The sequence below is a fragment of the Talaromyces rugulosus genome, chromosome III (assembly GCF_013368755.1).
Source record: "Talaromyces rugulosus chromosome III, complete sequence".
NCBI classification, from domain to species: Eukaryota; Fungi; Ascomycota; class Eurotiomycetes; order Eurotiales; family Trichocomaceae; genus Talaromyces; species Talaromyces rugulosus.
In genome coordinates, this window is record NC_049563.1 from 4,664,296 (window position 1) to 4,689,421 (window position 25,126).

At 47.9% G+C, this 25,126-nt stretch overlaps 9 protein-coding genes across 9 annotated transcripts; 6 read left to right on the forward strand and 3 right to left on the reverse strand.

Moving 5' to 3' along the window:
• Positions 1 to 19: 19 nt before the first annotated feature.
• On the reverse strand, positions 20 to 1,187 carry TRUGW13939_06387 (uncharacterized protein; the record flags this gene model as incomplete). Its single annotated transcript, XM_035489540.1, has 2 exons — positions 20 to 1,025; positions 1,102 to 1,187. The coding sequence occupies 2 exons, from the start codon at positions 1,185 to 1,187 to the stop codon at positions 20 to 22; spliced, it is 1,092 nt and encodes a 363-aa protein (XP_035345433.1).
• Positions 1,188 to 4,061: 2,874 nt separating this feature from the next.
• On the forward strand, positions 4,062 to 4,414 carry TRUGW13939_06388 (uncharacterized protein; the record flags this gene model as incomplete). The annotated part of the gene is made up of 3 exons (XM_035489541.1): positions 4,062 to 4,110; positions 4,186 to 4,285; positions 4,345 to 4,414. 3 exons carry the CDS (start codon positions 4,062 to 4,064, stop codon positions 4,412 to 4,414), a joined length of 219 nt encoding a protein of 72 aa, XP_035345434.1.
• A 2,474-nt stretch (positions 4,415 to 6,888) lies between these two features.
• On the reverse strand, positions 6,889 to 8,337 carry TRUGW13939_06389 (uncharacterized protein; the record flags this gene model as incomplete). Its single annotated transcript, XM_035489542.1, has 3 exons — positions 6,889 to 7,631; positions 7,703 to 7,975; positions 8,046 to 8,337. The coding sequence occupies 3 exons, from the start codon at positions 8,335 to 8,337 to the stop codon at positions 6,889 to 6,891; spliced, it is 1,308 nt and encodes a 435-aa protein (XP_035345435.1).
• A 2,115-nt stretch (positions 8,338 to 10,452) lies between these two features.
• On the forward strand, positions 10,453 to 11,429 carry TRUGW13939_06390 (uncharacterized protein; the record flags this gene model as incomplete). The annotated part of the gene is made up of 2 exons (XM_035489543.1): positions 10,453 to 10,693; positions 10,753 to 11,429. 2 exons carry the CDS (start codon positions 10,453 to 10,455, stop codon positions 11,427 to 11,429), a joined length of 918 nt encoding a protein of 305 aa, XP_035345436.1.
• Positions 11,430 to 11,667: 238 nt separating this feature from the next.
• On the reverse strand, positions 11,668 to 13,944 carry TRUGW13939_06391 (uncharacterized protein; the record flags this gene model as incomplete). Its single annotated transcript, XM_035489544.1, has 1 exon — positions 11,668 to 13,944. The coding sequence occupies one exon, from the start codon at positions 13,942 to 13,944 to the stop codon at positions 11,668 to 11,670; it is 2,277 nt and encodes a 758-aa protein (XP_035345437.1).
• An 809-nt stretch (positions 13,945 to 14,753) lies between these two features.
• TRUGW13939_06392 (uncharacterized protein) lies at positions 14,754 to 15,251 on the forward strand (the record flags this gene model as incomplete). The annotated part of the gene is made up of 4 exons (XM_035489545.1): positions 14,754 to 14,876; positions 14,945 to 15,037; positions 15,109 to 15,145; positions 15,214 to 15,251. 4 exons carry the CDS (start codon positions 14,754 to 14,756, stop codon positions 15,249 to 15,251), a joined length of 291 nt encoding a protein of 96 aa, XP_035345438.1.
• Positions 15,252 to 15,903: 652 nt separating this feature from the next.
• Positions 15,904 to 17,927, forward strand: TRUGW13939_06393 (uncharacterized protein; the record flags this gene model as incomplete). The annotated part of the gene is made up of 3 exons (XM_035489546.1): positions 15,904 to 15,960; positions 16,014 to 17,550; positions 17,608 to 17,927. 3 exons carry the CDS (start codon positions 15,904 to 15,906, stop codon positions 17,925 to 17,927), a joined length of 1,914 nt encoding a protein of 637 aa, XP_035345439.1.
• Positions 17,928 to 18,567: 640 nt separating this feature from the next.
• Positions 18,568 to 19,581, forward strand: TRUGW13939_06394 (uncharacterized protein; the record flags this gene model as incomplete). Its single annotated transcript, XM_035489547.1, has 3 exons — positions 18,568 to 18,862; positions 18,931 to 19,266; positions 19,319 to 19,581. 3 exons carry the CDS (start codon positions 18,568 to 18,570, stop codon positions 19,579 to 19,581), a joined length of 894 nt encoding a protein of 297 aa, XP_035345440.1.
• A 4,181-nt stretch (positions 19,582 to 23,762) lies between these two features.
• On the forward strand, positions 23,763 to 24,724 carry TRUGW13939_06395 (uncharacterized protein; the record flags this gene model as incomplete). Its single annotated transcript, XM_035489548.1, has 2 exons — positions 23,763 to 23,835; positions 23,895 to 24,724. The coding sequence occupies 2 exons, from the start codon at positions 23,763 to 23,765 to the stop codon at positions 24,722 to 24,724; spliced, it is 903 nt and encodes a 300-aa protein (XP_035345441.1).
• Positions 24,725 to 25,126: the final 402 nt, after the last annotated feature.

The window sequence follows — 25,126 nt, forward strand, 5'->3', positions numbered from 1 at the left end:
TCTGTAACAATGTCATATTTTAAGCGTTGGAAACTCGAATGTCATCTCTGGATCGTAAACACGCGTAGCAAAGTCGGTTAGTGTCGTTCCCATGCACCGCAATAGAGCCTTGGCTCTGGAGAGGAGCAGAGCACATTGAGCATTCTGGGTCAGAGGTGGGACTGTTGTCTTGTTCAAGCTTGTCGGCAGTTCGAACAACATTAGCCATGACACCAGGGTATTTCTCCCCGTGTGTCACAATGTATTGATTCATTAGAGCATCGATCGAGAGGTCTCGTGTGGATAGGCTCTCTGCTTGCTGAGTATTAGGAACGACGACACTTTGTAACTTTGGAGTTTGTTCGACATAGAGGTCTAGTTCCGACCTATAAAGTTCCCGGAGCGGGAAGCAAAACTGCATGCCCCATGGAGAAGGGCCATCACGGATTTGCCATGTCAAGGAAATACCACGGCCCTTTGCGACGTTCGCAAGAGTCTTGGCAGCCAGGCGGCTATCAGAGTCTCCCCAAACAACTGCCTCACAATCATACTTTCTGGCATATGCGACCACTAGTCGAATCAAAAGGAGATTATCCAGATCCGCTCTCGCTGTGGCAGTAGATATAGATGCCCGGAAGGAGTCCAGCAGATCTGCGCCGGACTTGCTTTCGTCATCCACGAATCCAAAATCGCCAAGAGTGTTTTTGATATCCAGGTCGACGTCAAAGATGCTATGAAGTGGCACTATCGAGTAGGTGTGACTTGGATAATGCTCCTTTGCAGCGTCGAAATGAGCCTTCACGGAAGGCAGTTGTGGAGAAATCGATGAGGGGTCTATGACGAGTACGTAAAGATCGAATCCAGCACCGAGTGGGTTTTTGGACAGCTGTCTTTCCCGAAGCTTGTCCAGCATATTCAAAAGAATCGACGATGAAGCACCGAGAGAGAGGGGTAACAGTAGTTTGGCGGGGGGTGCATCTCTTTGCGGCCGGTAATTTGCCATCCGTCGAGCAGTCTTTGCGTCTGCGAAGCTGATGAAGCATGGCCTGCCATATTGTTATTTGGTTAGCAAACACCGATGATCTGTCTGCCTTGTTCAATATTGTCGAGCACTGCACTTACTGGCACAACGGACGATTGCGTATTGTCGCGCACGGCTCGGCACCTTTGCAGGCAACGCAAAGGTTCTTGGGATCCTTGCTCGGCATCTTCACAGGGCCTGCGATGAGAATATGTCGATAGGTATATGGGCAGTTGACAGCAAGATGTTGTATATTCATATAATTGATTCCTCCCAAAAAAAAAAAGAAAGTCGTCGCCCCTCTGTGGGTCCGGGATCTGCGGGCGCTGCACTGATTGGCTCTGCAGCGGCCCTCTCATCTACACAGTATATTTTCAAAGTTTAGAGTCGCTTTCCTCAAAATACAATCCTAAACTTATAGGTATTGCTGTTGTCGAACAGAGCTGATAGAAGTAAGTAATTCAGATCTAAATATCTTCAAAGACAGCCCAGAAATGATGAATAGCAAATGAATACTACATTCATTCAAACAAGAACTATATCAATTATTGATCAGCATCCGAGAATCTATATGCCAAGGGATCCTCTCAATGGGAGACTTATCAACTGGTAATCTGCCTAGCTACAGTATTTCTTCCTCCTCTGCGTTTCCTCCACATTTGATATTATTCAACACAAAGCGCCTATTATCTAGTATTCGTCACATATCGTGCTTTTGTGGAACCAGTCGACTTTGTCCCGTTTGCCCTGCTCTTTGTCGCTTTGCACTTCCGCTCAGGGACAGGCCGGTCATCTGATGGAGTCTCTAGAATTCATCGGGGCAATTGTGACTCCACATATAAAAGCTACTAGAACAAAGAAATCCTTGTTGGCCGACACCGGTTCTCCGAAATAGGCAATCGCTGATCCTTCGGAATAGGAGCGAGTGCCCCATGAGTGCCCCATGACCCGCACGGTGAGAGAAAATTCTCATAGATGATGGCCCGGACAGGGATGTTCGGTGGGTGGGAGCCCGGGGGAACCATGTTGAATCCGGTGAACCGGCCCTGATGTTTCTTCCTAAAAAGTATTTAACCCAGGCTCTTCTCCCTTGCATTCCTCTTCACCTCTATCATACTCTTCTTTAGATCACCATCATCAAGTCCCAACCACCCCTCTGGAAACCACATTCAGTTGAGCTTCAGAGAGATTTTGAGCTTTGTGGTTTTCGTCACTAACAGTCTCCGGAATAGTTGGACCTTTTTATCGGTTCATCTCCCTTTTATCCCTTCTGTTAACTTCTCATTTCTCAAATCTATATCCACAACCTTCTATTTCTTCACCCCACGCTCTATCCATCAATTTCTCACTCTTCACAATCCTGGAAAATCATCGAGATATTCTGGCTTTCCTCCAGCTTTAGTGGAATTAGTACAGAATACCGGTCTTCTGTATTATCAAGTGGAAAACTTCAAACTTGGGACATTTATGAACGTCCAGTTTCGATCGCACGGCGGCATGACCATCAGTCTTGTGAAGAGGAGCGAAGACGAAATTCGAGAATATGTGCTCGAAACTTCCGGTATTCATTGACAATGAGGAGTCACCTGAATACTTTACTATGATACTTTACTATCTTCCCAAATTTCCGGGGAAAATCCCTTGGTATCCGTACCTCAGACAACGCCGTGAGAAGCCCATGACCACCACACTTGGTCAATTATAGTCTTGTGCAATGGTGCAAGCGATGTCCGATTCCAATAGTACCAGGAAGGTTCCTGTTTCCAGTCATTTTTACGACCTCGATGAAGCAGCTATCAAGCTCGTGTATGGCGCCTACTTGGAATACAAAATCTTATTCATTGATTTTCAACGTGTTGAAAGCGCTGAACACAAGATGGCTCTGCCGTTCTCTTCGCTGCTGTGCAATTCGGGAAACGCCAGAACCATTATGACGGAATTTCTATACCAAGAGTCGTTAGCTTTCCAATACCGTGCGATTTGATACTATTGCTGATTCATTGGCGCCCATTACGAACACATTTTCTGGGAAGGTCGTCTGGGAGAAGCTGATTACTTGCCAATCGAAGTTCAAGTTACATCCCCACGATTTGAAATTGCAAGTCAACGCTATCATTACTCTATGCTAATCTGGCTTTAAACGGTGGCATCTAATTCTCTTGAATCAAGAGTACATGGCATTGGACTACGTGCATTTCTTTCAAGGGCTACTGCAAGGGCTTGAAGTGTAGGAATGGTACTAGCATTGATGATGAGACCGAGGATAACCACCCCGAATACGACGTAATTTCTCTTTACGTGCAATTCAACCCCACTGATTTTTTCTCTAAACGTGAGTTAAAATTGGTGGAAGAGAAGAGTCAATGGCGCAGACAAGCCATAAATTGTACAAGAGAGCAGTTGAAACACTACAGGCCACGGTGGTTTCCAAGGCGAATCTCCTCCTTTGTACCCCGTAGCTGGCTTCGTCAGAGGTGATAAGGCACAATTTTGGCTCTTATGAGTGTGGTGGAATTGTCATCGCCGGAGATGAAGATGGCCAGAGTTCGGAGCCAGTTGCATGGATCCCAATTGCTTTCCTGGGATATCCTTAGTTGATCGACGCCATCCTTCGCTTTGGGGATAGACAGCAACTTTCGCCGCTTGCTCTATCCGAGACTTATCCGTTCAGCGGATTTGGTGGTCAGACGAATCAATAGATGTTTGACCGCCATCTGAGACACTACGAATCAAAGGAATGATCTATGATGCATATAAATTCAATCTCCTACAACACAACCTCATCCTCAATCTCAACAACAGCAACAGCAACAGCAATAGCAGCAACAATGAACTTTTTGTCGCTTGTTTTTTTGGTGCTCTGTGCCCTTGGGGCACCGTATGGCCAGTCTGTGCTGGTTGTTTCGTCCGTGGCTCTATCCGCGCCCTCCTCCCCCTCGCCATCACCCTCCTCGGGCCCCTCGGACGAGTTTGACGTCGGAGACGTCAAAAAAAAAGAGTAAATATATTATCTGATATATTGGGAATATACTAATACTTTTTTAAATAGAACTGGGGGCAAATGGTGGCACCCCATGGTCATCATAGTGACCGTTCTTTTTGCTCTTATGGTAGGCTAGCATTTGTAAGATATAGTCTTTTGATGATCTTATGAGTTTGGTTACTTATTGATTGATATCTTTTAGGACCCGGTCCGAAACGTGGAAATTCTGGCTTTGGCACAGCTCCAATCCCCTCGCCCGTCGATGGCTCCGTCCCCAAGCGTTCCCTAAAGGCAGCAATTTGGTACATCATCTTTTTCTATGCTGGCATCCTTGGTATAATGTCTAATTGATATCTTATAGCAATTGGCTGGATAGTATGCGCAGGCCTCCTGCCAACGTTGGCCCTGCTGGCGAACGTGGCCCGGCCTAGTCTTACTCGCCTGCTGTCGAACGACAACCCAAAAGACATTGGGAATGACTGGGATGGAGTAGAGAGGATAGTGATTGTATAAATTAAAGATGTATATACTATAACGACCAACGAAGTATACGTTATGAAAGATGCCAACGCGTTTCGCGCTAGTGGGCCACATCACGTTACTTTGTTACATAAGCGGCATAGCAGCGCAAGGAGTATTTTACGCATTATGAGGCCGTTGGGATTGGGATGGACGAGTCTATATGCGCAAAAAGTGGGATGAGTGAGAAGTAGTATAGCAGATCGAGTTAGGGCTTGGTGTTTCATGTGCTAACCACTTTTGGGGGTTGTTTTCAATCGCCATACCAACAGCCGCCTCGCATTATGAATTCCGGAACAGTGTTCCGATCAACAATCATTGGGTCTAGTGATAACAAGTTAAACCGATTATAGTAAGGCTTGAACTTTGAATCTCAATATTTTTATTTTGCTTATCCTGATTCCTGAGTGATACGTTACAGTGAAACTAGCTATAAGTGCCTTAAAAAACAGGCACTTGAGGTGCTTATGTCTTCTGCATCAATTCAAATTTTCAAAGTGACACTCTAATTACTGTGGATCTGTATCGTCCTACAATTAATGGTCAAGGTCCTCTTCGTTTCAAATCTGTCTCAAAGGAGCCTTGAAGACCAAAGAAATACTACCATGTATTATTAGGAGCATAGGCTCGGCGGGTGTAGAGCGCTTCTCCACAGTACTCCGGACTCGATAGCGATCCATGATTAATTGTTACGTACGCCCTAGGTTGCAGATATCTATGATATTGAGGACATAGGCAGGCAGTCAAAATTCTAAACCACAGATCAATATAGTATTTCATTGATGATCAGGCAGGGTAAATGCCTGGAAGCTGCTGCCTGCACCCGCGCATAGTATTTAACCAACTCCCCTTACCTCCATCTAGCCTTTAGCCTTTCTAGCGATTGACAACTTTTAATACGCCTTCAATTTTGTACGAGATTGAGAGTCTAACAAATATGCTTTCGCGAATTGAAAAATTTTTTCTTGATCATGGCCACTTCCATACTGTTGTCGGGATACAGAAAATCGCTAAAATCGGTAGAGTTTCCTGCCCACTGCAATGGCCTGGAATTAGGGCTCAGACAGGTTGGATCCATCGGTTGATAGTATTATCCTTTGAGGGCATGGATTTAATTCTTACTGAGATTACCCATTTGCAAGACGCGCATTATCTTGAAGAACTCCAAAAGCTCAATAGAAGCTTAACGACAGAGGAGACGGCTAAGCTTACACGGGCCCAGCATCAAATATCACTGCATGAGGTGTACTGGTGGCTATTCATTAGTCGATATCATGCTCTCCTATATACAAAACCTAAAGGCCCTTGGATTCGGCGGTTTAATCTTCTCTGCAGCGGAAATCTTTTACCCACCCAGGAGGAAGTCCAGAGGGCATGCAAGAGCCTTGGTGGTTGCTGTGCATATAGCTGCAATTGTTGCTATCAGGATCGAGGTTCATCCAGAATGCCGGGTGTGCTAATGCATTGCATTAGAAATTGTGCCTGTTGTTTGAAAAGAAGGCCACTTGATCATGCTGCCAAAATGAATTGGGCGAATTCGAAAGCCATACGAGTGCTTGCTAGGGATTTCTATTGTCGCAATAAATCATTCTAGGACCTTGGCATGATAATGGTATAAATACCACTACCTAGCTCATTTACGAGTTCCAGCATTTGAACTGGTACTGAAAATGTACTGTAGCTACGTTGCTAAATATGAACCGTTGCAGCCTTGGAAGCCTTGACACATGTGTGCTTATATTTATTGGTGTGTTAAAAATTCAATAACAGTTCAACCTGGTTAATAAGGTTATATTTGTAAGTTATTTTTCACATATCTGATAATATAGCTTCAAACCTAGTATTCGAATCATCCATACTCGTGGTGATAGAAAGAGTCAGGAATTTGACATGTACATCAATTGATATAGACTTGCGCTTGTCTGACAGGCAACTTAAAGCTCACACGTATGTATCAATCAAAATTGCAGAACAGCAGAAGAATTAACCAAGGCTTCCTGTAAGCGGTAGATGTATGGATGTCACAGCAAGTCCGATCCCATCCAAGCAACAGTAAAAATATCCAGCCCCAGTCCAAACCCCAGACTTCTCTAGTTGGATCCTAGAAGTTGCCAAGAAGGGATCAGCACTCCGTATAATGGCGATAGCCGAGCTTTTCATAATATGCAAAACTTTTCCTAATCAAATGAGACACCCCTAGACAAAACCGTAAACCGAGAGCCCTACAGGTTAATATAGACAAGTAATCATATTTGTTTTTCCATCTATGTACTATAAATGCTATAAAATAGCGTTCTAAGCAGTCTTGGAAACGAATTGCAGTCATATCACTTTCTATAGATAGATTCAGTCAATAGTTATGGGATTGGTGGCCACTCTAACTCTCTCATCGAGTCCCCATCGGTTGAGGGAAATCCGTGAGTACCGTGCCAGAGTCTAAGCGGTAATTCTGTACATATTTCGCTGGAGATGACCCTATCTCCCTCTCGTCTACGGTCATCTGTGTCCTTTGTGACCGAAGAGAGGCATAACTCTTCCACATTACAGAACTAGTAGTGGCAACGGCCAATACAATCACCGCAACTACATACCCAATCACAACCCCTCTAGACGCATATGACCACGTCAGACCTATGCCCCCGGTTACAATAGCCAGGGGAATAATAAATCTACCCAAATACCGATGTGTAGGGGCGTATTTCGTCGACTTCAGAGTGCGTTTATATTGCCTATGATGCCAGAAGCCAAGCCCCCACTGTATAAAGGTTGCAATGACACAGATCAGTCCTAGCACCTGGTGTGCTGAGTTGTAGTGTTTGGACTTGTTGAACATAGTGCTCAGCCAGAGGCCCAAAATTCCGCCAATACCAGCCAAGATTGCTGCGACACTCTGGTTCACCCAGTGCCACCGCACACTCGCAGGGATGACGCGCAGCATGATGATACCTCCTGGCATGATTGCAATAAATGCCGTACATATCACCACAGCGTGGATGATCGTGGGCAAGTTGCTGTCGTTGTCCGGTTGTCCGACCTCCGCTGACCCGGTAGAAGTCGTGAATTGCATAGACGAGATGCTATTGCTACTGTCACCACCGGTCGCCTGAACCATATTCATAGTAAATCGACCTAAACCCGAGTGATAATGATTAGGAGACTTGCACTCTGCTAAATGATGATTCTCAAGAATAGGGCATTACCATAAAGAGAGTGCCGTTCGATGCTAGCTAACTTGGAGTCACTCTTAAACGTGGCATAAGTTGACGAATCGGGACCCAGAGCGTATATCCACGGTTGAGTTGTGCTGTTCACATCCAGTGAACCGGTATTCCAGCTTCGACAGTTGGAACATCGGCCATTGACAGTCATAGTGTTGTTGACCACTCCAGTGCGAGACAATATCTCGACATCGAGGGATGATGAAAACACCGGTTCCGTTTCGCCGGTACATAACCTGGGGCTGAGTGTCACGTCTGTAGCAATAATTGATTAGCACAGGCCGGGAACCAGTATTCTGCATCATGGGGACATTCAGGGATGTACTACTTCCAGCGCTGTCCAGGTAGACGAGCAACATGAGCGAATCCTTCATTTCAGATCCCGTTCCAACCGCGATCCAAGAATATATGGCCGGACCAGCGAGACGAAAGTAAACCTCTTCGGAGTCGGATGGGAGATTAAGAGCGAATGTGTAGTTCTCAGATCCGTTATCCAAAGGAAGTGTAAAGACCGAGACTGGAAGCTGGCTGTCGCTGTTTTGCTGCTGTACGAAAGCGAGTGTCGGGATCCCTGAAAATAGCACGATGAAGCGGAGCAGGTAGTTGGGAAACATCATTTTAGTGATCAGTCCACGCAGAAAGAATCGAGTTTTATACGATCACCTCTTGATTATTCCTCAAGTCCTGAGGAAAAGAGGTCTTGCAATATGGTCTGTATATATGGCAGCCTTGATCGGATTGACTTCGCCTCGTTCGCGTCTCTCCTCCGCCATTTTCTCTATAATAAGAACAGCATTGTCAGCGCTGCCTCACTACTACTATTAGGAGACAATTGCTTGATAATACACTGCCTTTGATTGGCGTCACCTTGCCCCATAGCCATTCATGACTATTCTGTGGCCAATAAAGGCCGGCCGGTATGTCATTCTGGCCCCGTCAGGGGTCCGACCTCACCAGGAGGCACTACCAGTAAACCCTAGTTATAAGCAAATAGATGAAACCAAGACTTTATTTGCTTATAAAGATGGCTTGCTTATAGCCAACTACGGCCGATTTACATAGAAATTATATAGAAAATGGATGTCAATTTGTATAGAAGCAACCGTTATTTTTGCTATTAGCAAGCGTCAAGCTTGCGCTTTGAGGCTATATAGACCCCTTTTCCCTCTCTCTTGTCAACACTAATGTGGAGGGGGGGGGGTTTAGAGGGCAAGCAAATAACTAGGTGCTAAGAGAATTTGTATGTATTTCTAATTCTGACATTGAGTGTTCAGTTGCTTATAACCAGGGTTTACTGTAGAGACAGCTACAGTATTGCCACGGTTACGGAGGATAAAAGGCGCAGTCAGTCCGTCAGCAAAACCAATAATGCTATATCGCGAACAATGTCTCCGTGGTTAAAATGGCTCTCGTCCGCGATGTGAGCATCTTGGGTGAGATCAACTCGGTGGTTGGTTCGGGCGAGTGGACATGCATGGTGGTGAGGACTAACTTGAAAGACAAAACCTAGATTCTCGGGAAATGAATACACACACACATATATATAAATATAATATTCAGACCCCAAATACCATTCCTTGGGATGGGACGAGTGGCGAGCGAGCAGCCAGTCAGAAGAGGTTTATACCCCATCTCGTTTGAAGCCTCAGAAAATCGACCCTACGTGAAAGTGGGGAAAAAGCTTGTTGAAGCCAAGACTGCTGCTGCGCCCCAGTAGGCATACGTGGTGTAACTGTCATTTTCGCCTCTCTTTCATCAGAGGAAAGGCTGATTATATAAATTTTTCTAGCCTCTAGACACAAGACAATTCAATTCACTGCAATGGCCAGTAAGTTATAGGTCCTTAAAAAAATAATAGCTATTTATTTAGATATTATCATATTGTTAATAAACAATAATAAAAATCTAGCTATCTATAAATTAAAATATCTAGACTGGACCTAAAATAATATTATCTATAAATAATGTTTAAGTTGTTTATATAAAAAGTAATCAGGGTGCATATAAAGCCCTAATAATAAAAGACTTTTCAATTTACTAACTTAAAAGGCTGCCGCTATTCTTCGCTGTAAAGAACCAAAGCCACATAGTAATCGGAAACCGGGAAAACCACCCTTCCGAGGTCCAATGCAGTTTCCCACTGCATTCAATATTATATTATAAAATATAGCTTTAATATATATATATATAATACCCAAACTGTGCATTGTCGCTGACAACTATACACTCAACAAACTGTTCTTGGTAAGGTTAGTAAGCTGACATCCCCGGATCTGCAGCAAAAAGAAGCAAGGTGGATAATAATTTGCCTTAGTCTAGCTTCACCACCGAGGTGACTGCCCCTCCCCCTATTCAGACGTCCTGCGCTCTTCAAGTTGATGCCACGTTTCCTGTACGAATCGGTCTGCGGCGAAGCTTCGATATCACACCAGTCGTCCATCCTCCATACTTCCCACCTCCAATGCGCAACTGAGCCTCTCGAGGCTGGGTCGTTGATACCGCTGTCGCGTGTACGATGCCGGAGCAGCCTTCTTACTCCACTCATCACTACTCCTCCTCTTGTCCTACAGTTGGGTCGCGCGACACCAATCCGATGGTTAGCTAGCAGCAGGGAATAACTACGCGCCTTATCCTGGAGTCCACCGCATCGTCGCAATCGGGGTGTGTGTGTGTGTGTGTCGTAACACGCGCCGCATCTCTCTAAAATCCCGCCGCTCTCAATCTTCGCCGCCATGGCGATCGATTTCTCCTGGCTTGTGTTTGCCCTGATCTCGCCATTTATCTTCACCGTTTTCTGGACCTTTTCCGCCACCGGGTCCCCCTTCACAGCGTCCTTTCCGACCCTGTACAACAAGCGCATATGTCTCCTCATTGCGCATCCGGACGATGAGGCCATGTTCTTTTCGCCAACCGTGTTGGCCCTGACGCGACCAGAGCTTGGGAATCATGTCAAAATTTTGTGTTTGAGCACTGGTATTTAATCTGCCTTTGCGCCTAGGGTTTATATTTCGGTTTGTGCTAACTAGACCAAGGTGACGCAGATGGCTTGGGCGAGATTCGCAAAAAGGAAATACAAAAAAGCGCAGTTCACCTGGGCCTCCGAAACGAATCCGATGTCTTCGTTATCGACGATCGCTCTCGATTTCCGGACAGCATGACGGCAGAATGGTCAGTCCGCGACGTCTCGACCTTACTCGCATCCGCCTTTGCACCCGAAATATCTGCGTCTTCTTCTTCCACCGCAGACGACGACGACGCGCCCAAGGCGACGATCGATGTCATTGTCACCTTTGACGAGGGCGGAATCAGCAATCACCCAAACCACCGATCTCTATACCACGGCTCGATCGCTTTTTTGAAAGCGCTGGTGAAGGGCAAACCGGGCTATTCGTGTCCCGTCGCACTATACACGTTGACCACTACCAACATTGTGCGCAAATACTCGGGCGTCTTTGACTCGCCACTGACGATGGTGATTGGCGTAGTCGCTAATATCGTTGACTCGTTGGCGTCTTCATCGAAGACGACGAGTGCCAAGGATGCGAGCTATGCGAGTCGTCTGCTGTATGTCAGCTCCTTTAATCAATGGGCCAAGGCTCGGACGGCCATGACGGATGGGCACAAGAGTCAGATGCTTTGGTTCCGATGGGGTTGGATTACCATTGGGCGGTATATGTTTGTGAATGACTTGAAGCGCGTGAAGGTGTAGAAGTAATTAATAACTGTACATATACAACGCTACTAGAATGGCATAAATGTATCAACACTTGAATCTTGATCGAGGAGTAAATGTTGTGTAAAGACAATGAGTTCTACTAATTGATATTTGAGAACAATATTGAAGTTAGAGACCCTTAACAAACGATATGAAACTGACAAGGGAATCAATATATAGAACACACAAGGGTATAACCAAAGCGCTACATTTTTAAGGAAAAGAACAAAAATCAGTACCAACGCCCAAACGGCGCCAACTCCACATGATAACTTCCATCTCGCATCTCCTTCTCAATCAACGGCCTAACATCAACCAGCTCCCCATCCTCATTCCCATCCCTCTCCATCTCTCTCTCCCGCTCCTGCTCCATCCTCTCCCAAAAGGTATCCGGAAAGGTCCGCGTAAACTTGCGTTCTTCACGGGGTGCGTCCACTGGTTTCATTTCCTGATCGGCAATCCACAAAAAATTATCTCCGGGGGCGTCCATACGAGACCAGTTCCTCAGAAAAAAGCCTGCAAAGGGCTGTTTTTGCGCCAAGGGCCCCAGGCGTTGGCGAATATGGCTCCAGAGATAGTCGTCCATGGGCTCAAGCTCTTCTGCCGCAAGAAGCTCGCTGCCGCAGCGCGACCGACGTACAGGTTCGTAGTAGTGAGGGCGGATGTTTTGATGCAGGTAAGTAGTGCGTCCGTGGAACTCGATTTTCCCGCCGTGGTGGGCTAGGGTTACGTAGAAACATTCTGGCAGGAAATCCTTCCATTCGGCCAAAAACTCTGGTAATAGTTGGCGAGTCCAGGCCGTGTAATCCGTAAGCTCTCGCCATCTGCCAGTGCCCACGCCAAGGGCTACTATTCTTTCAACTTGTAGTCTTTGCTGCATGACTTCCAGGCGGAGTATCTCGTATTCGCGGAGGGCTTTCCAGACCTCGGTCAGGCGACACGCAGATCGCACTTGTGTTTCGTCAAAGGGGGCATTCAATGGGTCTATTCTCAGGGGAAATCCAAGACATTTTTCTAGTACTTGTAACGCTCGCTGTCGTTTCCTTCGCGTTTCGTCAAGAAAGTTGTACGCGGTTTCGAGCATTTCAGAATATCGCCGTAACACCAATCTTGAATTGGCTAGTCGTGCTAGTTTTCGATAGACGTGCATTCTCGAGTGCGTAGGGGCGGGTTCCATCATATCATAAATCTTGTACACGATAGTGAACGGGACCAGGCCCGTCGGTGCTGGGGTCGTGGGTTTGTTCTTGTTGAATTGCTCCTTGGACAGCACGTACGCTCGTTCAAACAGCTCCAACCATGCTTCCGGGGTAATCTTGACATTATATTGTTCAGAAATGAATTGCACTGTCCGCAAGGCCGAGGGCAGGTCGCTGCAGATCCCAAACGCATGTGCGACTGTCCAGATCAAGTCTTCCGAAGGGTACAGAGGCGACGATTGGGGATAGGCCGTAGCCGGAGGATGGATTTCTGTCTCGTCTGCCAGCTTATCGACATCAATGCCCCAGACCGACTGTAAAACGCTCTTGATACCTCCGAGGTAGCCAACTCGACCATAGGCAAGTAACATATTGGCGTACGTGGACTCGTTGACGGGAATTTCTAATTGCTGCATATGCCTGATGATCGACTGAACCGCGATTCTGACACTGTTCGATCTCACTCCAAAGCCTCTATAGCCGAGCTTGCGTTTCCGAGGTCCCTTTCTTCTCTTGCTCATGTAGAACCGGGTCACAGTCAGGCGGTAGCGTTCTTTGCCCGCATGAACCCGGTCCCACAGGCTTGTGGCCAACAACAAATTGTAGCATTCTACGTCCGGCCTGATATTGTTTCTCTGCATGCTCGCCCAGGTGTGTAGAGCGATGGAGAGATCGCCCACGGAAGCAGCCCAGCGAAGGAGGAGAGTATGCTCGGCAAGGCCCATTTTGTTGCCGCCAGCCTGCCGAATCTGAAAGATCATGAAAAGATCAGTCAAGTAATGTTTCATGATGAGCGTGAAAGGGCGGTATCCCTTGACTCTCAGTGCGTGATCGTGCACTCGTCCCAGGATTTTCTTGTACGGCTCGAGAAAGTGTTCTGGGGTGAGGAAGAGAAACGCAGAAACAAAGACACTGTCGGGCATTTCCTCAATGACTCGCCGGTTATGAACGTCTCTCATTAAAGCAAGTATCTGGTCGGGCTGCCGTTTTTTGAAGACCCTGTAGAGCACCTCCTTTCTCTCATCCAGGCCCATTTTCATGTGTTTTTTGCTGTCATGGTCATGAGGCACCAGTCGCGAGGCCAATTGGTTTTTCAAAGAAACCGCCAATTGCGACGTATTCGAACGCTTAAAAGCTCTGAAAATGTCGAGCTGCTCATTTTGAAATCTGTCGTCTGGTGGTTCAAACAAATCTGGATGAGGAGAAGCAGCGGTGACAGAAGCGAATCGGTGCCCGCGGCCGGTCGTCAGAACAGAGCGCGCATGATAAAAAGGAACTCGAGCTTCGCGCCGAAAACCGACAGGCCGCATTGAGGGAGTGTGTATTTCAATTCAGAGTAAACTCACGTTGTCATCATCGACAACAGCAGCGACAACAGCAGCGACAACAGCGCGAGTGGAGATGTCAGACAGAGTGGCAGCGGGAGGGAAGGGGGCCGAGTGGAGTTGTGTGGAGGAAGCAACCCCGGATCGCCGTAGCTCCAACAGGTTTGCCTTCCTGATTAGGCATGGTCAGCCTGGCTGATGCGGCGTGCGCCATTTGCGCTGTTGTTTGGGGCGTTTTGCGCGCTGCTGCCCCTGTCCACAGCTGGAGAGAGATGCATTGTGCCGTTTGCAGGCAACACTATCAATGCTCCATCAAACCAGTCACTGCATAGATCTCCTTGGAAGACCGCCGTTACGCTCTCTGCTCTTTGTTTCTGGTATTGGACAAGGATCAGACGTTGTCTGTATTCGTGATTGGGCGGCCGTCAGTATTAAGTAATTTATATACGAACGCAGCGAATACCCCGCGTGACGCTAGTCCTCTTCCGGCTAGTCCCCGCTGGCACACGCACGCAGCGGTACGAACGTTACGAGCTTTACGAAACTTACAATACCGCCGTACTCGTCCAGAGTTGGCTAGCGCTTTTTCGTCTTGGCACGATTGCCCGCGCCAAACATTATTGAAGCTTCATTCAATAATCACAATCCATTAAATCAGCCCACGTCGTCACGCTGCCGTACAGCGACCAACTCCCACACGCAATTCCCCTCCTGGGATATCCGCAACTCCGCAAAAACACTCGAGACTCGCCTCTCCTTGCCGCGACTAACGACGGAACTGCTTTTTCTGCGACATGGCCGACACAGAGACAGGCGGCGCTTCCGTGTCGGAACCGTTGGATCTTGTCCGGCTCTCGCTGGACGAGATTGTCTTTGTCAAATTGCGCGGTGATAGGGAACTAAAAGGGCGGCTTCATGTGAGGGGATCTTTGCACAATCTGAACAGGTCGAGAAATCGCACAAGAACTAACCTGCGACGGTATAGGCCTACGATAGCCACTGCAACCTGGTGCTCGGCGACGTCGAGGAAACAATTTATGTGGTCGAGGAGGACGAGAACGAAGAAGAGACCGTCAAGGTATGTCCCAGGTTTCATATATATATATATATGCAGTCTTGAGACAATACTGATCCACATGGTCTCGGCAGACTCTAAGAAAACAAGAAGAAATGCTGTTCGTCAGAGGTGAGTGCGCATGACATCGATTATTCTGGCTTTGCAAAAACACTGCTAATGTTCCATGCTCTTTTCAGGTGACTCCGTTGTTCTCATCTCACCGCAGACGTCATGAAAGGGATTTGGTCCCTAGCAAACAACCGCGCCTCGAAAAGGGTGCGCCACGCAGCGCGGGAGGGAATACGGAATTCCCTTTGTTCTCTCGCATAGTTCATGGGCCTACATGCTGCTAATCCTGAAAAGTGATCGGGGTGTAGGTGCCTAGACAGGACCAGACTGGGACGGCAGTTGGAACGTTGTTGACGTTGAAAGACATGGCCAATCAGACAAGCCTGGGGTTGTTTATACTAGTCATACCTGACAATGCAGCCTAATAATCGAATAATAAAAATGCGCACCGCCATGAGGCTGAGCTTGGTAGCTTAATGAGTCACTATTATATTCGTGAGTCACGGAGTCGCGATCGATAAAAGCGGAGCCCGCGCCTGCCCCGCGGGACTACTTAGTGACCACTCTCTCCTGGCGACGTAACCAACCCGTATTCATACAGCTCTTCTCCGACTTCTGCGCATCCAATGTTAGCACAGTAACAGAATCTCGTCATATCGTCGCTTAATAGCGTCTTTCAAGTTGCCTCATATCAAAAAGAATGATATTACGAATACACCGTTAATTGCGCCAGCGGCGGTTACTACACGATAAACATCCATACAAGCCGTAAACCCGGCAACCCTCTCGACAGACACCGCCCTCCAATTCCTAGTAGAATGCCTCAGGAAATTCTCTCGAAACAAACCCCTGAAGAGCGGCGCAGGGGCGAGCTGGTATTCTTTGCACCTGTTACGTCTGTTGGACTGCAAACTGACTATTCCTACAGGCGCTCAGCGAGTTCGCCGACTATGTGGCCAACGAACAAGCCCGCCGCTCTCTAGCTAACGCCCAGAACCGCGCCGCTGCGCCGAGCGATAGCGGCTACTCGACTGCGAGTCCTTCCGTAGTGACCGAAGAGCACGCCGAACTCGACATCCTTGACCAGCTTGGACTGAGCGATGCTCCAAGCCACGGGAAAATAAAAGACCTGTTGTTGGGAACGGCCGCCGGTGGCGAGGACAGCTTTCAGAACTTGGCGCGAGTGATACAAGGCCGCATTGACGAAGGGCACGGAGAGACCTTGTTTGATCTAGGTCTGGAAGACAACGGAGATCCCATGGGCTTCGACTTGGCTCAATGGAACACGGCGCTTCAACGGCTCGAGGAGGCTACAAACACCCTTCCTGCACACTGCCATGTTCTATCAACATACAATGTGGGCGGGCCCAAGGAATCAGAGACAACAGCAGAAAAGGCAAAAGGATGCTATGGCAAGATCTTGATCCGCCAAGTGCCGGACCGACCGGAGGAGGTCATTGAAACCCGTATAGCTGTTGTGGGCAATGTCGATGCTGGGAAAAGTACTCTTTTGGGTGTTTTAGTCAAGGGAAACCTCGACGATGGCCGTGGCAAAGCTCGAGTGAATCTCTTCCGGCACAAACACGAGATCGAAAGCGGCCGAACTAGCTCTGTCGGCATGGAAATCATGGGCTTTGACAGCAGGGGTGAAATCGTGGGCAATGACAAGGGTCGCAAACTGTCGTGGGAGGAAATTGGCAAAAAGTCCGCCAAAGTGATCTCCTTCTCTGACCTGGCTGGCCACGAGCGGTACCTACGGACAACAGTATTCGGGATGCTCAGTAGCAGCCCAAACTATTGTTTGTTAATGGTTGCAGCCAACAACGGTTTGGTCGGTATGAGCAAGGAGCATTTGGGTATTGCTTTGGCATTGAATGTTCCTGTCATGGTTGTCATCACCAAGATCGACATCTGTCCACCCCAGATTTTACAGCAAACGATAACCCAGCTAACCCGCATACTCAAATCTCCTGGGGCTAGGAAGATCCCTATATTTATCAAGAACAGGGAGGAGACGATAAACACTGCCACCCAGTTTGTCAGTCAGCGAATATGCCCTATCTTCCAAGTTTCCAATGTCACCGGCGAAGGCCTTGACAATGTCCGCACGTTCCTCAACATACTTCCCCATTATGGTCATTACAATTCCGAGGCTCCTTTCGAGTTCCTGGTAAACGACACTTTCTCTGTTCCATTTGTCGGGACTGTTGTCTCCGGCGTTGTGAAATCCGGCGTGGTTCATGCTGGAGATGCAGTGCAGATTGGACCTGATTCCCTCGGCCAATTCACTACTACGGCGATCAAGTCAATTGAACGCAAAAGAATACCTGTGAGCGTCTGCTCGGCTGGCCAGTCTGCATCATTTGCTTTGAAACGTGTTCGACGAAAGGAGGTACGAAAAGGCATGGTTGTGCTAGCCAAGATGGACAACGCGCCTGTGGTGTACCGTGAATTTGTGGCAGAAGGTAAATTTTCTTGTATAGATTCTAATACGATCAACAGCCCGAACTAACTGATAATAGTACTCATCCTGTCTCATGCAACAACCATCCGTCCCAAGTATCAAGCCATGCTCCACGTCGGAGCTGTCAGCCAGACCTGCGCCATTATAGACATCGACCGCGCTTATATCCGCACAGGAGACCGGGCATTAGTTGCGTTTCGATTCTTGCAGCGTCCAGAGTTTCTGAGTGTTGGCGATCGGGTGCTGTTCCGCGAAGGTCGCACAAAGGGTCTTGGTATCGTTAAGAGCACAAGCTACGATCCGAAGCATCCTCTGAATCCTGACGCTGGTGATGACGGCAAGGACAAGGGGAAATCAGCCGCATCAGAAACTGCATGATTTCTTTTTATTGCTTACGTTATGTTTTCATGGTTTTCTTCTTTTCTCTGTAGATCTTTCAAGGGAGTGTCGTGTTTATTATTACCATGCATTGCGACTACTGCTAGGGGTTGGGGATGCATATGTGATCAAATGTAGTTGCTCTATTAGTGCTTCGGTGGTTTGTTGTTTGCTTTTTTTTTTTTTTGTTATGATTTATGATGACTGTTTCTGCTTTTTGTGTTTCTTCAATCGTGTTAATGATTCGTCATTACTTTTCAGTTATTTGCCACAAAAAATTGCTTCTTATTATTGTGACAGCTCTCCTGCATCCAACGAGGACGCCGATAATTCGGCTGCATATCCAGTGGGCCATCGTGCATAGTACCATCAGACTCAAGCAAGATCATGTAACCGTGCAGTCGATCTATGCATTGAACAACAAAACACGGGCTGTGCATGTTGAAGCAAACTTCCCGATTAGGCAAGATCTGGGGATGACGTCACGAGTGGGCACCTCGACGCGCTGACGTAGGTGATTCCAGAAACCGCATTGATAAAGGCCAGAGCTTCTGTGTCTTTTCCCGCAATTTATTTATTTAATAATATTCTACATTGAATAATCACATCCCTTTTGAAGAAAAAAAGATAATCTATCACAATGGAAACAGTCAACAAAGTTGTCGACGCCGGCTACAAAGCCCTCTGGGGAGAAGACACCGGCACCACCACTCAGCAGCAACAGCATGCAACAGCCACCGGGTCTACTGCCGACAACAACCAGTCGAGTTTCAACGCGGTTGTAGATGCAGGTAAAAAGGCTGTTTGGGGTAGCACGGCCACGGATGATGCTACTACTTCCGAGCAGCAGAGTACGTCGCACGGCGAGGAACCTATTTCCGGTGAGCGAGGGTTGGGGACGGCGATGGATCCGTATGATGCTGGGAACCGAGAGGGTGTGTCTCTATTTCTATATCAAAAATTAGTTAAGAAGAGTAGAGCTGATTTGACTGGTGGGTGGTAGAGGAAGAAGCAGTTTCGAATGCCGTTGGCTCGAAGAACTCACATACTATCGAGCAACGAAATGTCGAAATGAGCCAGGGAGCCAGCAGCGGCACGGCTGCTGCTGCTGCTGCTACTACTACCACGGCAGAGCCAGACATGTTGAAAACCACCGTCACAGGTCTGAAACGAGATCCTTCAGAACCCGGCAATAATGCCACCGACTCGGCATCAAGAGTCATTGCCGACAATGGTCCAGGCCAGTCGCTGAAACACACGAGTGAGCCATTTCAGAAGGAGAGCGACAGATTAGTGGAGGACTTGCAAGGCAAATCTACTCAGGCAGAAACTCCAAAAGGTGTGTGACTGAACAGTTCTTTTGATCAGTAAAATTCATACTGACAGAAAAGGACCAGCTTTCGGGACTGCGCCTGCAATGGCAATTCCAGCTCCAGTCCCTGCTCCAGCCCCAGTACAGACTCCCGCTCCAGCAGCGGCACTCGACGAGTCTGCATCCAAGGCCAGCAAAGAAGAGGCTAGTAAATCTTCCTTCTCGGGTACGTCCTCAAACACAAGCGGGAACGAGAGGCAGGAGGGACAGCAGAAAAGGAAGACTAGCAAGCTGGAGAAAGTGAAGAACAAGCTTCATATTGGTTCTCCCAAGGCCAAATAAATTGTACTAAAAGGAAAAGAAGAAGAAAAGTCACATCTTGTTATGTTTGGACCAAGCTACGACTTTGAAGCTTGATTGTTACGATTCCCATGTTCTGGCTGGCCTGTACCTATTCTGTTATGAAATAATAAACATATTCCAGATATCTCCTGAGTCCTTTGACCTCGTAAATAATAATGGCCGAATTAGTGCCGAGCGCCCAACAGTTGACCCCCAAGTGCACTCTATATCAGAGAACGAATGTTAGAATTAGGAATTCCATGCGCGTCTCCACTATACGCTGGTTGGCATGAATAATGGCCGCATTATTACGGACTCCGGAGTATTATTAAAACGAGTCCGAAGACTGGAATGACTACTAGGCCAGTAATGGCAACACTCACGCAACTCAGAACCCCAAAATAACCCGGCTATTATCAATAATCCCTGTTGATAGAAGAGAATGGGGTAACTAACTCGCTAACAATGTTGGTTAAGCTTGGCTGGGCAAGACTCTTGTGTTTAATTTTAAAAACCAACAGAGTGGGCAAAGAACAACAGCCCGGATTGCCTAATTCGGATATTTCCATTTATAGAATACAATTAGAATTTAATTGTGCCCCTTGCGCTAGTCCCAACTGGGAAGTAGACAGCTCTTAAGGCTGAAAAGAAAGCTTCTTGGCTCGTTGAAAAGGGCGTCTTGTTTATTTTTAATCATTATCTTATGGGGGATATTTTTTCGCTTTATTTTTATCACACAGATACTATTACAGGGTACTAGTATACATATTTGTATGGAGTGTTATTCCCCGACCGGCCATGTGGATTGATTAGTATCACCGAGCCGCGGGACATTGCCAGAGGCTGAATGAAGGCTGAAGCGCAAGTAGCGTGGAACTACTATGTAGATTGTAGAAGCTGAAAAAAAATAAAATAATAAACCCCCTGAGAGTGTCGAGAGCCGCGTCGATCTCGAAGTACGTACATAGTGCCATAATATTACAAACCAAAGCTTCGGTCCGCTCGGATCCGGATGCTCCGGTAGTCCAGGCTAGGTTCCGGCGAGGAAACTAAAGTTGTTAGTACTAGGAGAGTCAGAGACTCAGAGCAGCTACAGAGGTACTACGTAGTACGTACTGACTAGGGGTTGCGGAACGAGCAAGGGAAACGACGGTGGAGTTGGATGCGTATACACTATGTGGTACGTATTCATTCCTGTCGGAACGGGGAACAAATTTTTAACGAGAAGGCGATCCCCGAGGACATTGAAATTAACAGGGGAAAGGAATCTAATACATGTATCATATTCTTATGTACGCATATTATTATGTACGCATGTTATAATGAATGCCCAGAGCTAAGAAATTCGGGGGCAACATCAAGCCGGGGTTGAAGAGGCAGGGGAAGAAGCAGGGGTAGGTAAATCGTACGACCATACGTAGCATTTCGCGACGCTGCGTGCATATCTCAAGTCAGAGCGGCGACAACTCGACGAGTCATGAAGCCGGACAGCGGGTGGATGGTCGATAAAACACGCCCCTCTCTCAACAGAGTTGAATGGTGCTTGGGGAGTAGTTCGCTCCAACTCACTAAGTAATACGGAAACCTTCTTGCGCGCGAATAATAATGTAGCAGAAAGTGCGAGGCTGAAGCCAGATCAACTTCCAAATTGCCGGTTCGGCAAATCAAGTCCAAGCCAAGTAGCTGTTCGCATTGATCTTCCAGGTATCCGTACGTATTATTGCTCCATAAAGTATACTCTATACAGCAAAGCGCAACTATCCAAATAAGCGCAATGCATAGAGGTATGGGTTTGGGCACACGTAAGCCTGGAAAGGCTAGTGCCGCGTTTCAAGGCCTGTAGGAACCACTGTTAACTGGACTTAACTGTGGTAGTATTCTCTCGCTTCAACTCGACTTAGTACTAGTACTAGTCTTGTCCGCAGCCTCAAATAGTGTCCAACAGCATGGGGGTGATCCTGGCTGTTTCGGGCGAGGGCGGCGACTATCAAAGCTCCTGGACTTTCCCTAAAGCATCATTAGATGTCGAGTACTCTGGACTGGCCCGCGATTCGCTGCTCACACTGTTAGCCTCTTTAGTGTTGAATAAATGTAACTGTTGGAATGGTGTAGCACTATAGACTTTACCGAAACGCGACAGAGTTGGCAGACCTTAATAATAAGAATGCACTAAACAAACTAACCAAGTACCACCAGGCTCCATCTGGCCTAATTATTCTTAGTGTTGATTTGCTTCGAGTCTTTCGACTAGAGGGGCCCTTTCCGCTCTCTTTCGCCCGTATTTCGCGTTGGTGGGTTTAATAATAGCAGCGAGTGCAATTTATTCCGAATAATGTACGGATATTTTCTTGTCGAATATCAGCCCCGGCCCAACAGAGGATCCAATTTTTGTCGACAAGAATAGTACTCGATACGAGTAAGGAAAATTGAAGTTATTCTTAGACGCTCCGGCGCCGAGCGTATGCTCCTGACTCTGTATACGCGCCGCGCTTGGACGGTGGCACTGGGGCCTGTTGTGAATCCTCGCGGACACGGAGTTAGAGATAACCAGCCCACCAGCGGCGGGGGAGGGGAGATTTCAGTGTAGCCCTGATGCGAATAAACGGGACTCAAACGGTAGGATTGTGAGTCCGCTTCCGATCTTGTACGGAGTAGTGCCATATCACCGACGTGTGTGGTCAGTGGTCATAGGAACCACCGGAAGCTCACGATGCGATCGCCCGACGTCGAGCTGCCCACTCTTTTCTTCTAGAAATTCTAGGACATGGGTTAGATGGGCGGGCAGCCACTTGGATTGAGTCGATCGACAGTGTTGGAGGTGATCAGCAGTGCTATCAGTAGAGCCTTGTCGAGTACGTACTACTACGTAAGTTAGAGTTAGTCAGAGTTCGTACAGTTCTGAGTTTATGCCTATCGGGTTAGCGCTGACCCCACTCCAGCGGGCCGCCACTGCTGCCATTGGTCGGGCCGGCACTTTCAGGCTGCTGGCCCCTGGCGCTAGACCTTTCTAGGAATAGCTGTATCACGTGAGTCGTTACTCTGTATGGCTCGGTAATACGCAGCGTCGCCGCGCCATTATTACCGTATACTGATACCGATGCCAATGCCAATTCCAATTGCCGCCCCGGCAGTTCCTCGCTGTCTATCTTAATTATTCTTAATTTCAAGCTCCACGTCCAACAAACACTCAATACCGACAGCCATAAAGAATACACCGCGGAACCGGGCTCTCATGGACCGTCAGATTCTAAAGATGGCACCTCTCTGACTCGCAACACCGTTATCAGGCTCTTTGCTTAAACTCCTGGCGATGGCCCTCTCGAAAGACGCGTGGTTTTAGCCCCCCTCGGGGCGGCTTGAGGCCGATGGGGAGATGTTCAGTGCTCGGCGCTCGCTAGCTGTGGCCGCTGTGCCTCTCCCAAAAGCTACCCATGCCATATACGGCGGACGGCCACTTCGCGGAGGTCCTAATTGTAGTAGCATCGCGCTAGGGCACGAGGCCCCCAAGAGCTAGAACCAAAAGCTGAAGCCGGCGTGGGCTTGTAAGCCCGGTGCTGGCACCGCTGGCGACTCATGTGGGCCAACGATGCAGATCTTAGGGAAAAGCCACAATCCTTTGGCCGATTCCCTTTTGGGGAACCTATCTGCTCTTTTCGGACAGTAGTGTGCCTGTTCCTGACCTAGTCTGCACGACAAAGCCTGCGCTAAGTCTCACCTGTATCCGCTGTCGTGCCCGGTCCATCAATCCTGATATGAAACGACAAATAAGGACCCTGCGGCAGATGAGTTGAATGTAACTGCAGGATTCGGAACTAGACCATCTCAGCCTGGCGTCCGCAGCGTCTTCGTATGCAGTCTATGTCTGGATCTCGGTTTTCGAAATCGCTGTTGGCCGTGGATCTTTTCAATGGGGGGGGCTGGATGTGCACGTGGACCAACTCGACTTTCCTTCCAGAACCGCTTGACAAATCACTACCCAACTTATACATAGAAGAAGCCCGGACCGGCGAGCTGGTATCCGTAGTGCCTCTTCATATAAGACCCGGCTGCATTCCTTCATTCCTCGTTTGACTTCCCCCCCCCCTCTGAAGCATATCACAACACAAGCACTCTCCACCTGGTTAACTCGAGAACAATCACTACTTGATACCTCGACTTGACACCTCTATACAACATACAACATGGGCCCACGAACAGACCCTGAAGCTATTGAGCGCCGACGCATGCAGAATCGTCTGGCACAGCGCAAACGACGTGAGTTCATCTTGATTCGAGAAGAGCCTGATCGATCGTCTTACTAACAATCTATACAGGCTTGAAGAGGGCTCAGATGGCCAAGGATGAAAAAGAGCGCCAGCAACGCCTGCGAGCAGCTCAAGCAGCATCACAGCTCACTTTTATCAACGATGCCTATATTCCCACAAACCCTCTGCCTCAGGCACACTCATCGCCTGCCATCGGCCACAAGGAGCAGCAGCCACTGCCTTCACCGAGCCTGATGGAATTTCCTGCTTCTTATGATGAATACTTTTATTCTCCATGCTTTCCTTCTCCCGCACAAAGCTATGATTCCGAATCCTCGCCATTTTTCAACAACGAATATCCTTCACCGTCTCTATCATACGCCCCATCCACACCAACCATGAGTCTCTACTCGCCGAGTCTAGATGAGGACTTGTCTGGCGGTTTTGACCTCGACCCGTCACTATTTCTGGAGTCGAGCACGGGTCAGGCATTGGACGCTTTTGGTCTCACACCACTCCCATCGACACCATCCCCTCGTCTTCAACCGGAGCGTCACCGTGCCGTATCTTTGCCCACACCACTCACACCTCCGCGATCGATTCCCATTCCCACATCAGCACCACGCCAAATGGAAAGGAGTCGTCCTCCGACCTCATATATGAGCAACCCTTATAACATACCCACTTCCAACGGGCTCTACTATAACAACATGAACGTCACCAGCAACATGCATATGCATGCGCATGACAAGCTCGGCCATTACTATGGCGCAGAACAAGTCCAGCCCAATTACCAAATGTACATGGGCCACCATCATGGGTCTTCTAGTGTCGACGGGCTTCAGGGCGGACAGATGCCGCTTCACTTCGCTATGCATAGCCCGACGCCGACTCTATGAGCGTAGCACCGACACTGGTCTGGACATCCAGAACTTGAGCCTGTCGAGTGCGAACTTTGTGTATATAGTCTCATTCTTGCAAATATTACATTTAGAATACTTTTCACATCTATTGATTGTCTGTAATTTCTAATTCTGTAGTTTGCACTTTTTACTAAGTATTGGCTTATAACATGGCTAGATCAAGTCATGACACTGCCAAGTGAATAGCGTCCAATTTCAACTGGTAGCTAGTTACGCGGCAGTTCTTATCATTGGCATTTTCTGTACTAGAGCACGTAATGGCTGCAATGTTGGCTCAAAAGAATTAGTCCCAACCAACAAATCTACCACACTTTCAATGTTACCATGCCCAGCCTCACCACCCACTTAAACCCCTAGTTACTCCATATCAGTGTAGAC